At 25.1% G+C, this 13,845-nt stretch overlaps 1 protein-coding gene across 10 annotated transcripts in view; it reads right to left on the reverse strand.

Moving 5' to 3' along the window:
• The window catches only part of ACA10 (auto-inhibited Ca2 -transporting ATPase 10), a 29,544-nt gene that overhangs the window by 15,218 nt on the left and 481 nt on the right, over positions 1 to 13,845 (reverse strand). Inside the window, exons 2-6 of one of the 10 annotated variants that reach the window (XM_069299783.1) lie at positions 13,074 to 13,132; positions 6,235 to 6,293; positions 2,161 to 2,344; positions 326 to 442; positions 194 to 233 (exon numbers count right to left, since the gene is read on the reverse strand). In XM_069299783.1, coding sequence (XP_069155884.1) covers positions 194 to 233; positions 326 to 442; positions 2,161 to 2,319 — 316 coding nt within the window. In that variant the 5' untranslated portion in view covers positions 2,320 to 2,344; positions 6,235 to 6,293; positions 13,074 to 13,132. 10 annotated transcript variants of the gene reach the window in all.

The following is a 13,845-nucleotide window of genomic DNA, read 5'->3' on the forward strand; positions in this document are numbered from 1 at the left end:
CAAGCTTGTTGGTTCAAGTGATGTAACAAACAAATAACCATGAGATATTTTTAGCTATCATCACCCACTTTCTCTCACCTACTTCAGTATTACAGTATTTAGACATGGATATGATTTTTTTAGGCTAAACAGTTAGAGCTGTCACAACATAGTTTTCACTCAATGACTTAAAGTAGCATCAGGAAGTGTTTACCATTGACTGCTTTCCCTGCTTCTTGAAAAAGAACAGCCGCCTGATTTAATGCAAAGAAAAAAGGAACAAAGAATATTTACTTCCATTTAATGCACAATAGGGTAATGTGAAATATTCTAGAGTAATGTTTACCCGAATGACTTGTGCATGGGTTCTTATCTTAGCAATCAATTGCTTTCTTTCTTCTTCCTTTTTTAAGTCCAATGTATATCGAAATCGACGAGAAGCATTAAGGACAAGTGCAGCTTGCTGAGAAAAGATAACTCAGGTCAGCAAAAGTTTATACCCGTCCCAAACCACAGAAAGAATCACAGTTTGCAAAGGCTTTTTTTAATAAATAAATTAAACTTATAAACAGAAAAGGCACGCACGCAGCAATTGTCAAACTAGCAAAGAAGCAAGAATGCTAACACACACTTCTCCAACACATAAACAAATCACATAACCAGGAACCAAACTTTTCTCTGCTATTTTATTAAAAAGAACTAATACTCTTCCTGCAGGCATAGGTGTCATTTTGGGAAGGCTTTATTATGGTCCAACCACTGTGGTCGTGTCCATCCATTTTACAATAAAGAATATATCACCCTTGAAGTAAGTTAAGAACATAACACTGTTATATAGAAAGTGGACACTGATAGCTACATTGCATTGGGTAACAGAAAACGTTAGTACTCCACATTGCATCTGTTTATTGATGTTGTAATTTGCTCCCTTTGTGACTCGAAACCACAACCTTAAGGTTGGAGGTGGAGGTGCTTCCACTTGAGCTACCTCTCTTATCCGTCAATACTCCACATTATATCCCCTTGGTAATAAAAATTTGGATTCAGTGTAACCGTCATGAAGACCATACCATAACCACTTGGGTTTTGGCAACAGTTGCAAACCGAACTTCTTTGTTTTGGCATATAAGGAATTCATTGCTAGATTTCCTTTTTTATGTTTATCAGTTAACTCACAGGATTGGAATCCGAAGACCAATTTTCCAGTGCATCATGTCAGATGTAAACTAAATCGTTCATGATAGGCTAATAAAAACGTTATATTTAGAAAAATCTCAAACATAAAAATGAGGACCGAAGACGGAAAATCAATCTCTCTAACAGTGACACGTATAATAAGTTCAATCCCATCTCAAACTTCTCCCTCCAGTCAATTCCTTAACTGTTGTCAACAGGATGATTCAAGTAGGCCATATTTTCCAAAAAAAAAAAATATGAACGAAAAAACGTGAATATAGAAAGAATGGAAGTTGGGAGACACCTATCCTTTTATGACGAGCCAGTATCAAATTCAAAATTCACCGACATTTAACCCAAATGAAAAACTATAATCCATTTCCCCATAAATCTTGACCAATGCAAATTATTACTCTCCACGGTTCATTTAAGCCCCTGCTAAACACGACAACTCCCTCACGACTCGACCAATAGAAAACCAACACCCAATCCTTCTAATAAAAGAAACAATATACGAAAACTAATAACACCGTAAACAAAGAACAAGCCAAAAGCATGGATCCTTAAACCAATCAACACACAAAAACACAAGTCCAATTAAAAGGGGAAAAAGAAAAATCAATGGATAAACACCCACATGAGCATCCAAAAAATCACAAAACATTACAGCAAAAATAAAACAAGTAAAAATAAGCCCAATGTACACAACAACATATCAAGTGTAATCCCGCAAGTGAGTCTGGGGCTCTGGGCAAAGTAGAGTGTACGCAAACCTTAGTCGCTCCAAATCGGCTCAAGTGCAGCAAATCAAAGTATTCCGTACTCACCAAAAACGGAATATGACGGTGAATAAAACATGTCAATTAATAAGAAATCGTAACGGCGAAATAAAACGAATACCTAAACAAGATTTCACTCAAAAATACCAAAAAATTCACCAATTACGAATGATGCAATTCAATATACATATCAACAATAATTATAAGAAATCAAAAAAACACTTACCCTCCACCTTTTCAACCGATCAATAGGTGCACTCTTAGTCCTTGGAATATCAAAAGGACTTCCACAATCATCATCAATAGACTTGCTACTACTTCCAGCTTCCAAATCCTCATTCTGATGCCGCCTATACGGCGACCCTTTCACATTCTCTTCACTCATCGTTTCCACTTCCAAAATTCCTCTACTGTCGCAGGAGAGATGACACCAGATTTGACAATAATTTTTTTCTCAGATTTTCTCTGTAATATTTCAAACATAAAAAAACAAACCCAAAACATATAAATCTAAATAAAAAATCAAACCCAGTTTCATAAAATCTCAAATTTTCACTAGGGTTTATCGCCTTCATCACCGACCATATACTATCATATTTACAATACCAATAAAAAACATCAAAACTATCAATATTCAACCAAAATCACCATTTTCAACTCGAACTATGTGCAGATAAACAAACATATATATAAATAATATACTATACTTTATTGTATTCACTGTAAATAAACATTTACTGAAATATTTTTTTATACTAAACCAATAAAAAAAATGAAAAAGTTCTATAGAATTTACCTATATTCGAAGAAACCGACAGAATTTGGGAGATTTGAGAAAAATAGTTGCAGATGCTACATAGAAAAGGCGAAATTGCGATGCATTGCTGAGGAAAGTGTTGGGAAACTTCGTTTATTTTATTTTTTCTTATTATATACTTTTCTGTTATGATTTTGACAGTGTAAATATTAGTGGGGTGTAGCATAGTAGTTTTCAAAAAAAATATATTAAGATTTTATAATTCCCTTTTTTATAAATAAAATCTCAATTAATTCAGATTCACCGTGAGCAAAGGAAGCGCTCTTTTAACAGATTCGTATTTCGGGATTTAAAGTTCTAAGTTTTAATTTAGCTATAGATTTTGAAGTCATATTGTAGAATTTAAAATTGTTATATTCATTGTATTATAATTCTTGTCGATTTTTTTTAGGTGTTTGGTAACTTCATTGATAGATAAAGAAAATGAATATTTGAACTTAAGTTAAAAATAAGATATTGAGAAGTTAAAATTTATGAAAATATACTTGAAATTTTGTGAATAAAAAGTTTGAAACTTTTTATATATGTATTTCAAGTTTGTTGTTGAAATAATGAATTTTTTTAATATAATAAAGAAATACGTTGTAAAGTATTAGATGTAGATTCAAATATAGCAAGGAGAGAATCATTACATAAGATATAGCACATCTTCGTATTATCGAAGATACAATTCTGCATAAGAAGGGACAACAAACACATAATGGTAAAAAGATGATAGAATTATACAGAAAAAGTGTTGTCTTAACCTACGAAGGTGATATATTTTCCTCTTTCTTTTTATCCGAATTTGATATATTTGAATTGGAGATCTTTCATAACAGTCTCTTTACTAAAAAAAATAATTTAAAATTCGAATATTACATACGCATTTATTTTTTTGGAGAAGAAGCAATTTAATTAAACCATCAAATTATTAACCTACCCTAACCCTCCTGCCCTATAATTTCTTTATCCCATTAATTAAATGCGACGCCACTGCAATTATTTTACTTTAAATAAAAAAGAGGATTTTCACATGAAAAATATTTATCTTAAAGTTTTACCTAATTTAGTTGGCTTAAAACAACTTCAACTAATTTTGTTAATTAAATCCATTTCACAAAATTCAAATTCAAAATCATAACTAAAAAAAAAAAACTATCATTATTTACTTATAAATACGTTCTATCTAAGTAAATATCATTCACTGGTAAAATAAATTGCGCGAGTTATAAGTAATAAATAATAAAGTAATAGTAATTTTTTAAGATAATAAAAATAACAATAAATAAGTTAAAAGTGGGGCCATGAAATGTCTTAAAAGAAGAACACGAGTAACTTCACTTGTACTGAATTAGTAGGACCATAGAAATCAAATATTCTTAATTTTTGAATTCAAATATTTAATCAATTAAATTATTAAATTTTTTGATTTAGATTAATTTTTTAAAAAAAATAAATAAATAAAAAAACGCGTCATTTACTTTTTTTTTTTAAGTTAAAAGAAGTCCTAAAATGGAGGCACGTTGAAGACTACGTGGTATCCCAATCTTTAAGGAACTAACTACTCATCCATAACAATTATTAAAAAATAAAAACTATAGTATAAAAATATAAATATACTTTTTATTAAAGTTTAAATAAAACGAAAATGCCGTGACTATTATAACTTTCTTTTTTTTTCTTAATTAATATTTACTGATTCAATTAATTTAATATATTTTTCAAATTATTATAAATGATATACACACTCACCATCATATTTTTGAGATATTAATGCTCCTGTCATCCATAAATCAAAGTATATATGTCATTTACTCTAACAGAAGACTATTTCATTCGTCAATCAATATCGGATCGATAGATAAGATTACGACATATCTATTTCCATTAGTATAAAGAGAATAAATGCTCTAATTTTTAAACTACAGAGGTATTAATATCTCGAAAGTATAATTGATGGTATTTACATATCCTTTATGATAGTTTGGGGATATATTTATCTTTTTTTCTTTATTTAATTTATGTACACTTTTTCAAAAACTCAACGCGTATTCATTTCGAAAAGACTTCTATATGACGTATAAAATTAAATACTATTTTTATAAACAGATTAAATAACGATATCAAAATAAATCGTTCCGTCACAAAAATAGTGATATAAATTGTCGATAGGGACAAATGGGTCACATGCAGAGACGCAAAAATATAAAGGACTTGTATTTTGTCCCCCACATGAATATGACCTTTAATATATAAGTTTTTTTTAATTTAAATGTTAATTTCCCCTTTTTGGGGGGTTAATTACGTGTCTAGAAGAGGAATTTTATATATATTTATATTTTAGTATTAGTTGTGTAGATAAATTAATTAAGTTAATTAACTGAAAATGACAACCTAAAAAAAGTGTATCTAATTTTTTTCTTCAAAAGTATTATTTGTTTATTTTGTGTGATGATTAGGTGGCATTTTTTGTAGTTAGTTGAGATGATTTGAGTCTTTTTTCTATTTCAATTAATTATAAATTATTTAACAATAATTTAACTAAAGGATGATTTGATAAATTTCATCACTAATTTCACATTATTTTAATTTATATTGAGAATATTTAAAACTTACACGAAATTAACATGCACGATTAAAAAAAATCCAAATATAAATTGTTTTATTTCTATCGACAATACTTTTACGATATATATATATATATATAAATCGTAAAAGTACTTACGTATAATACATTTTTTTTATATCATTTGCCTAATTATCAATCAATGTTCTTATTAGATTAAATTATTTTGAAATTATCTTATAATACATTTTTTTATATCATTTGCGTAATTATCAATCAATGTTCTTATTAGATTAAATTATTTTTAAATTATCTTTTAAATAATCTGATGAGGTGACATTATATTATATTATAGTGCAGAATAAAACCAAATATACATAGCATTCTCCACCATGAACATATAGTATTAATATTTTTCGAAAATTCTGTGAAATCTATGTTTCATTTTTATTTTCTATTTTAAAATATTCATATATGTACAACTATTGACCCAATAACAAAAAGAAAATCAAACTAACTCCGTTCAAATCCTAACAAATAAAATTATTTAATATCTATGAAAATAACAATAATATATTTGATATAATTCTAGGTCAAAATATGAGAATAGTGTCTCGTACCAATGTACTCGACCTTGTGAAGAATATAAAAATTCTAATTTATTTTACGTCTATTTGATATTTGACGATTGATAAAAGATAATAAATATTATTCAATATTATTCTATACAAGCGTAGTCCGTAGAAGACTATAATAGATATGCTATCAATTGATTTGACTTTGTGAAAGGTATAGAAAACCTAACTTCCCTCACCCTAATTTGATACGAATGATACCATGAAAAATAACAGATATCTCGTGAAAATAGTTTGATATATAAATTTAGACACTCAATTTTTTTTAAAAATAAATAAAATAAATGATATGGTACGTACCACCTCTTAGAATTGCTTCTCCTTCTTCTTCAACTTCTAAAAATTGCTAAATTATATAGCTGCAAATTTATAGATTGAAACAAATATATGAATGTTTATTTCAAACTCTTCAAGTCAATCATATAATAAATAAAATATTAAAAGAAAAAAATATAATTACTTCAAATATTTGACCAAATCTAACATTATCATTCCCACACACACAAAAAAAGAGATAGAAGTATGAAACTTTGAAAATTAATTGTTCACTTCCACAATAATCATCAATGACCCTTTTATATCTTTTGTTTAACACAAATATATAATAAATAAATATGTCTTACTTTATTATTTTTATAATAATGTTTTGTTCCTCTTTAGTGATGCTTCATTAGAAAGAAAAGAATTTCTAAGAATGCCAAATGTTTATATTCTGAAATCACTAGATGCAGGCCCTTTAAAAATAGTAGTAAGTTTATATTCTCCCTCCTTTTACTTTTTATTTTTAAATTTTTTTCTAAAATTAGTTACAATAAAGTGTTCTAAATTTTTTTTTAAAAAAAAGTAAACTTATCTGTATCAGGTGTTTATATCAAGTCAATACATGTATATTGTGTTGTTGAAACTTATTATTTATTTTATTTTTATTAAATCATATAATAATGAATATTGTATTTGCTTGATGTAAACATTTTTACGCGGATAATTTTTTTTTATAAAACTAATGAACATGTATTCTTTTTGTTCCAGCTATAAAACAACTCATGATAATATATATTCCAAAGCAAGAGAAAATCTAGCCAAGATATGATAAAATTGTATATATTGTCACACTATAATGATTAAGTTGTTTAGATATTAAACATATTTTTATTTATTTAATCTTTTTTTTTCAATATTTTGTAATTTCAACTCTCAAGTAGTAATAAAGTCAAAAAAAAATAAAAATTATCAAACGAATTTAAAATGTAAAAAAATAAATATATAAAATTTTGAAATTGAAATTTTAAATACGTACGAACAAACAAAAAGTCAACAAAAAAAGCTCAAACATCGTTAGATCCTACTTGACTCTATCCTTTATTTCAAACGACTTGAAATAATAAAAGATAAAATTAAAATTTGAAATTTATTAATATTTATAAAATGATCTCGTAATAATATATGTTATTTAAGAATCATATTTTAAAAAATTATACAAGTTTAAATTATGTGAATCATGTTATAATAGTTATTTAAGTGTCTTATTTATCATAATTCCTTCACTTGATTTTATATATATATATTAAGTGTTTAAATTTATAATTTACTTTATTCAATTTTAATTAATTAATATATATTTTACTTTATTAATTCATGTAATAATAGATTTTGATATAAACATTCGATGAAAATAATTTATTTTATACAAAAATAATATTCTTATTATTTTTTTTTCCATTGTGTAAAATTTTCTAAGAAAAGTGTAGAAATGCAAGGTGTGAATGTGTGGTGAGTCATGACTGACAGTTTTACACGTTTAGCGCCTGTCAAGGGTATGAAAGCCAGCACACCAAATTTATAAAGCTTTGCACCAAAAACAAGCAAAGAAGAAAGCGATTTGGTTCGGATGATAAGTATTTTTTATTTTTGATTTAAATAAAAATATGAATGAATCGCTAAAAAAAATACGTTTATATTTTTCATAAATATCGTAAGTACTGGAGAATAGTAATACATTAGTTAGTTAACTACCTAAAATCTTAAGATAAAGCGATAAAATGTAGTCGAATTCTTCTTGAGTACCAAATACCAATCCATAAAGTCATTTTATTGAGATTAAAGGCTCGTTTGAAAAGTCACCCTGATAATTATATTGTCTATTCTGTTTAATTGGTCATATAATTACAGTTTAACTGTGAGTGTAATTGTACTTTCCACTTCATAAAGGGAGACTGTGAATTACTGATAATTATATGTCAGATTACTTTTTAACCTCTTCCTATTAATATTTGTAGTTTTTTAGTTATAATAGTATCTCTTTTATTATTTAAATTCATAGATATTCATATTATTATAATATTTTTTCTAAGAAAATGAATTTTAATTAAGATATACTAAATTAAACAATATAAAATCTATTATTATTATTATTTATAATATTAGTTAAGTATGTTTATTAATTAATATATTTTTATATAGATACGTGTGTGGAAATTTTTAATTCAATATAATTTATAAAGCCTTGTCTAATATAAATTTTTAATTGTAAATAATTAATTTTTAATTTTAAAATTCAATGTTACTTATGGTTAGACTTGTTTAACCAAATAGTACATATGTTATTATAGTATAATTACACCACAATTATCTGATGGCTTTTCAATTAGATTCTAAATAAATTTATAATCGAGAACGGTATAATTAAAAATTATTTTTAAAAAATCAAAAAATAAATATATTTGCACGAATAATTTTAATATATAATATGATTGTAGTACAATTTTTATAAGAAAATTATGTGGTAAACAAATATCTTTTTCAAAATATTCTTTGACGTGGGCGGCAAGGAATAACAAAGTCTGGAAAATGAAAGGCTTTGTGTAGATACGCAAAAAAATGAATTTTATAATATGAAATCTAACGTTTTTTAAATTTTGAAATTTTAAATTATAAATTATGAACATGTAGGACCCACCATTTTGATCATAATTATTCACTTTTTTTTGTATCTTATTTGAATATTAGTAATTGATGATAATTTTTGAAAATAATAGACTATAATTTATTTTTATCTCTTTTTTCAAATTTTATTTAAATACGTTAAAAACATAAATATTATTTTAAAAAAAAATATTAAACTAAATGATTTTATTTTTAATTCTAATCAAAAACCAAACGCATACATGATTTCAGGAAGCTTTATTGAATTACTCTTCGTGGTTTAATTTATTTTTTCTAATTTTGATTTGACATAATATTTAAAAGTACTAAATCAAAAAATATATAGAGAGAGAGTTTAAACAAAAGATTTAAATTTTATGCTCTTAAATATGAATAGTTGAAATTCGAAAATTGTCAAAAATAAAATTATAATTTTAAATATATAAAAAGGAAAATAGTTAGGGAGAAGCAAATTCCAATGGCTAAAAAAGGTGTTTGGTCATGAAATTTTTTTACTTTATTTTAATATAAAATTACAAAATACATTTTTATCATAAAAATTCAAAGTTAATTGAATTCCATAATTTTAAAGAAATTGGAAAAAATAACAAAATAAAATTTAATTTACTTTTTTTACTCTAAAATTCTTACAAAAGAAAATCTCTTACCAAAGAAATAAATAAATAAAACAACTTCAGTTTGTAACTTTGTATGCAAATATCATTCTTTACTTTAAATTTTACAATTAGATGTTATCAATTATACCATGTTCCGAACAAAGTAATTTTAAATATGCATAGATTTACTCATATTGATGAAAATAAAAATCAAAAAGAGAAAATAAAATTAATTATTTATTTAGACTCAACAACTAATTCGAAATTATTAAATCATATAAAGTTGTTGAATTATGTATTTTAAAACAAACGAAGTTAAAACTATATTGTTAAAAATTGATAAAAAAAAAAGATTATAGAATAATAAATTTAAATTTCTTTTGAAAGAAAAGATATGTACGTTCATATAAAAAGCCAATTTGAGACTGAATCAATAATATTTCAAGTTAAACATGTGCTTTAATATTAGTAATTTATATTTTATACTATAGTTAGGGGGATCAATTGTTGATGTTAAAAAGTATAGTCACTTTCCATTTTGTACTTGTCTTTGACTTGTCACTTCAAGTTAGTATTCCCTCTTTGTATATGAAAAAAAAAAAACAACCTTTGAATTATTGTACGTGATGTAAAAATAATTTTCGTCATATTTTTGAAATATTAATATTTTTATTATTTAAAATAGAGTATATATTTTTTATACTAATAATTATACATGGGTCATAATTATATTCATGATCTGATATTTATTAATATTGAATCAACAGATGATATTGTATTACATGTTCCTATTAAGTATTGTGTTAAAGTAAAAGAGATAGTTTTGAGAGGTCGGGGAAGGGGGATGAAGTAAAAATAAAATAAAATATAGGTAGGAATACGGTAAGAAAAAGTTAGATATTAGATAATGGAACGTGATAAGAAAAATATTTTGTATTTTATTTTATGAAAGAATATTATTACTTTGGAATATTTCTTTATATATATATATATATATACACACACGTCGTTTATTAATTAATTAAAGAAAATAAAAAAAATTATGTTTAATTAAACAAAGTCACATGAAAAAAAATAAAGAAAAGGATTTAAAAAATACATCAATTTTGACCAAAATTATTGTTACGATATCAAACTTTATGGAAAATTTTATATCCCTGTACTATTTAATATTTGTATTTTAATGATATATATACATATATCAATGTGCACACATCATACATTTAAAATACACTATTAAATAGTGTAGCAATAAAAAAACCTTTTCAAATTTAATATCGTTACAATTTTTAAATTAAAACTCAAATATATTTCAAACTTTTTCCCGACTTTACGCATAATTTACAGGCAGTAGAGACTAATTAATTATAATGATTTTACTCTAATAATTTATTTAAAGAGGAAATTTTATTCGATGGGCTAAAACAGACGTGCATGCACTTTAAGAATTGTAATTACATATTTTAGATAGGATTAATTAGGAACGTTGTTTAATTATCTTAATTTGTGGACGGTGGGTATTGTTCTTATTATCTCTCCTTGGAAGAAAAAAATTATTTTCTTTTTTACTTTTGCTTCTGCTTTTTTTAAGAAACAGAAATTTTTATTTTTTTTTAAACGTAAAAAAACGGTTTCTATCTCTGTTCAATAATATTTTTTTCGTCCCTTTTTATATGTCACTTTAAAATAATTGATATATAATACAATCAATGTATAAATTAATATATTCTTTCTTTTTTTACCCTGGAGAGTTATTAACCTTGAAAATATATATTTGATCAACTTTCTACAAAAAGGAATCCCAAACACCAACAAAAGAATTCGTTAGTAAATTAATTGGCAAATTGAGTTACCAATCAAATGTCAACTTATATTAATCCGTTGCTAAAATGTTTGTGGGTAAACATTACCAACCGATTTTAGTTTGTTGGTAAACTTACCTACCAAGAATCAATTGGTAAAACACGACACTGTTACAAAATTTTGAAACTTAGTTATTCAATTTCATTGGTTGGCGATTTTAGTAATGAAAATTTATGTTGGTAATTTACCAATAATTTTTATTTATTTTTTTGATTTCCCATCCGATGCCATGCCGGGAAGTCCCACATTGGGGGCTAAAGCGCTCCCTAACAAATTTGACTCTGTACCCAAGAGAAATCTAACCCGAGACCTCTTGGTTAAGGATAAAAGAGTATTTACCACTCCATGACAACCATTGTTAATAAGGATGAATGAGTACTTACCAACTATTTAATGATGTTAGAGATTTATTAACTACAATCTTTATTCGTCGGGAAAATTTCCAACTAATTGGATATTGGTTGGCAAGTTTATCAACAAATTACATTTTGTTACTAATTTACCAACACATTTATATTTGGTTGGTAAATTTAGCAACACAATCTTGTCGTTGATAAATGTTTGGTTAGTAATTCATTGGTAATATGTTAATAAATTATATAAACAATTTTTTTGTCATATTATCAACCTATTTATACTTCGTTGACAATATTACCAACAAAAGGTGTGTGTTAGTAATATTCAGTTGGTAATCCATTGATAGAATGTTGCTAAATTTGGCGTCACTTTTTCCGCCGTATTTACCAACTAAATACTTAAGTTAGTAAGTTTTTGGTTGGTAATCTGTGCGTTTTAAAATTTAATCCAGTCAGAAATATGTTGGTAATTTTTAGTAGAATACTAACCAACGTAAATTTTAATAAAATCTGTTGGCAATTTTAAATTTTTTTAGTGTTAGAAAAGCTAAGTAAATAAATTCATGTCTATTTGTTAAATTAATTAAAATAAATAAATTTAATCATATTCATTGATCGAAAACTTGAGTTTCAAAAAAAAAAGATCAAAAGGGTAAAGTTACATCATTTCTTAATATAAATACAAAATAAAAGGATGACATATAAAATAAGACGGATGGAGTATTCATTATTCCCATGAAATGAATAATGATTTTTTTTTCCTGTTACTTTTTATATATCGAATATAAGCACAATGAGAGTAATGTTTTCAATTATGTCAACATTTACTATACTAATTGTAGACTTTGATTTTTTATCATATGCATGCATGAGAAAAGTGGACTTAATTTGCACTATAGGCTAAGTTATAAAGAGTTGTTGAATCGATTAATTTTAAGTGTTTTTAAATTAAAATAAATTTTAATATTTTTAAAGTGTATTGAATAACATAAAAGAATAATTTAAATTATTTATTTTAAAGTTAAAATGATAAAATAAATCAAAAATTAGAATTTCTAATTTATTTGTGTTTTTAGTTTAGGTCAAGTCTCCCACTAAAGTCAAAGTAAGACTTATTGCATTGTCGTACCATAAAATGTATGTCCTTTTCCCCTTTTCTCCCTCACTTTTTCCATAGTAATATTAGATCACATCGTTTCAGTATGATGTACGAAGGATTTTTACTTTTACGTAAAATTTAAAAAGTTATATAGAATCTATTGCGACTATATAAAAAGGAAACTCTTTTGGTGTAAAAATAAATAATAATAATAATAAAAACAGTATATGAAAAGAATCAAATAATATACGATTATATTCATATAAAGTGATATATACTTGCCTTGAGTGATTTGTGAATAACCTAAAGATGAAGTTAAAGTCCACCAGAATCATTAAGTCCTATATACACAGTAAGAGACAAAGAATAAAAAAAATATATAATAAGGTTAAGAATAATATATTTAATAAAGAATCTCAAAGATATATTGAAAGATTTTAAAAAAATGAATGCGCGTTAAATTTAAAAAATAAAAAGAATAAAGGAAAAAAGAGGACTATACTTTAATTTAAAGAAAAAAAAATGTCTTGTTATTTTTAGATGGAGTTTCACCCTAAGATTTTGGAAGAAATATATAAGTGTTTTTTAAAAAAAAATATAATTTATATTCATAAATTTTAAAAATAACTAAAAATACGTAAGTTTGTATTGTCATTTAATAATGATTTTTTCCCGTAAAAATCCATTACTATGAACATAATCGATGTGAATTTTTGACCCAAAAAAAAGGAACATATCGTTGATTTGTATACGAGAAACTACTGCTACTATTTGAATTGGAAGTGACTTCAAATAACAAGCTCGGATAAAAAATGTATATAACATTATAAAATTTTTGTACAATAAACTAAGAATGAAATTTAGTTCAAAACTATAGATGACGAGTGTTTTTATAAAATAAAAAAAATATTGGGAAATACTATAATATGGCCCAAGTTCTTGTTTTTTCTAGTACTTAGAAACTTGAGATATTTTTGAAATATATTTGTCAAAAGTAATGATAAGTTATATGTTCAAACACTAATTTTTAAATTTTTTCGAAATATATTTATGG

The sequence above is a fragment of the Solanum lycopersicum genome, chromosome 7 (genome assembly GCF_036512215.1).
Source record: "Solanum lycopersicum chromosome 7, SLM_r2.1".
Taxonomy (NCBI): Eukaryota; Viridiplantae; Streptophyta; class Magnoliopsida; order Solanales; family Solanaceae; genus Solanum; species Solanum lycopersicum.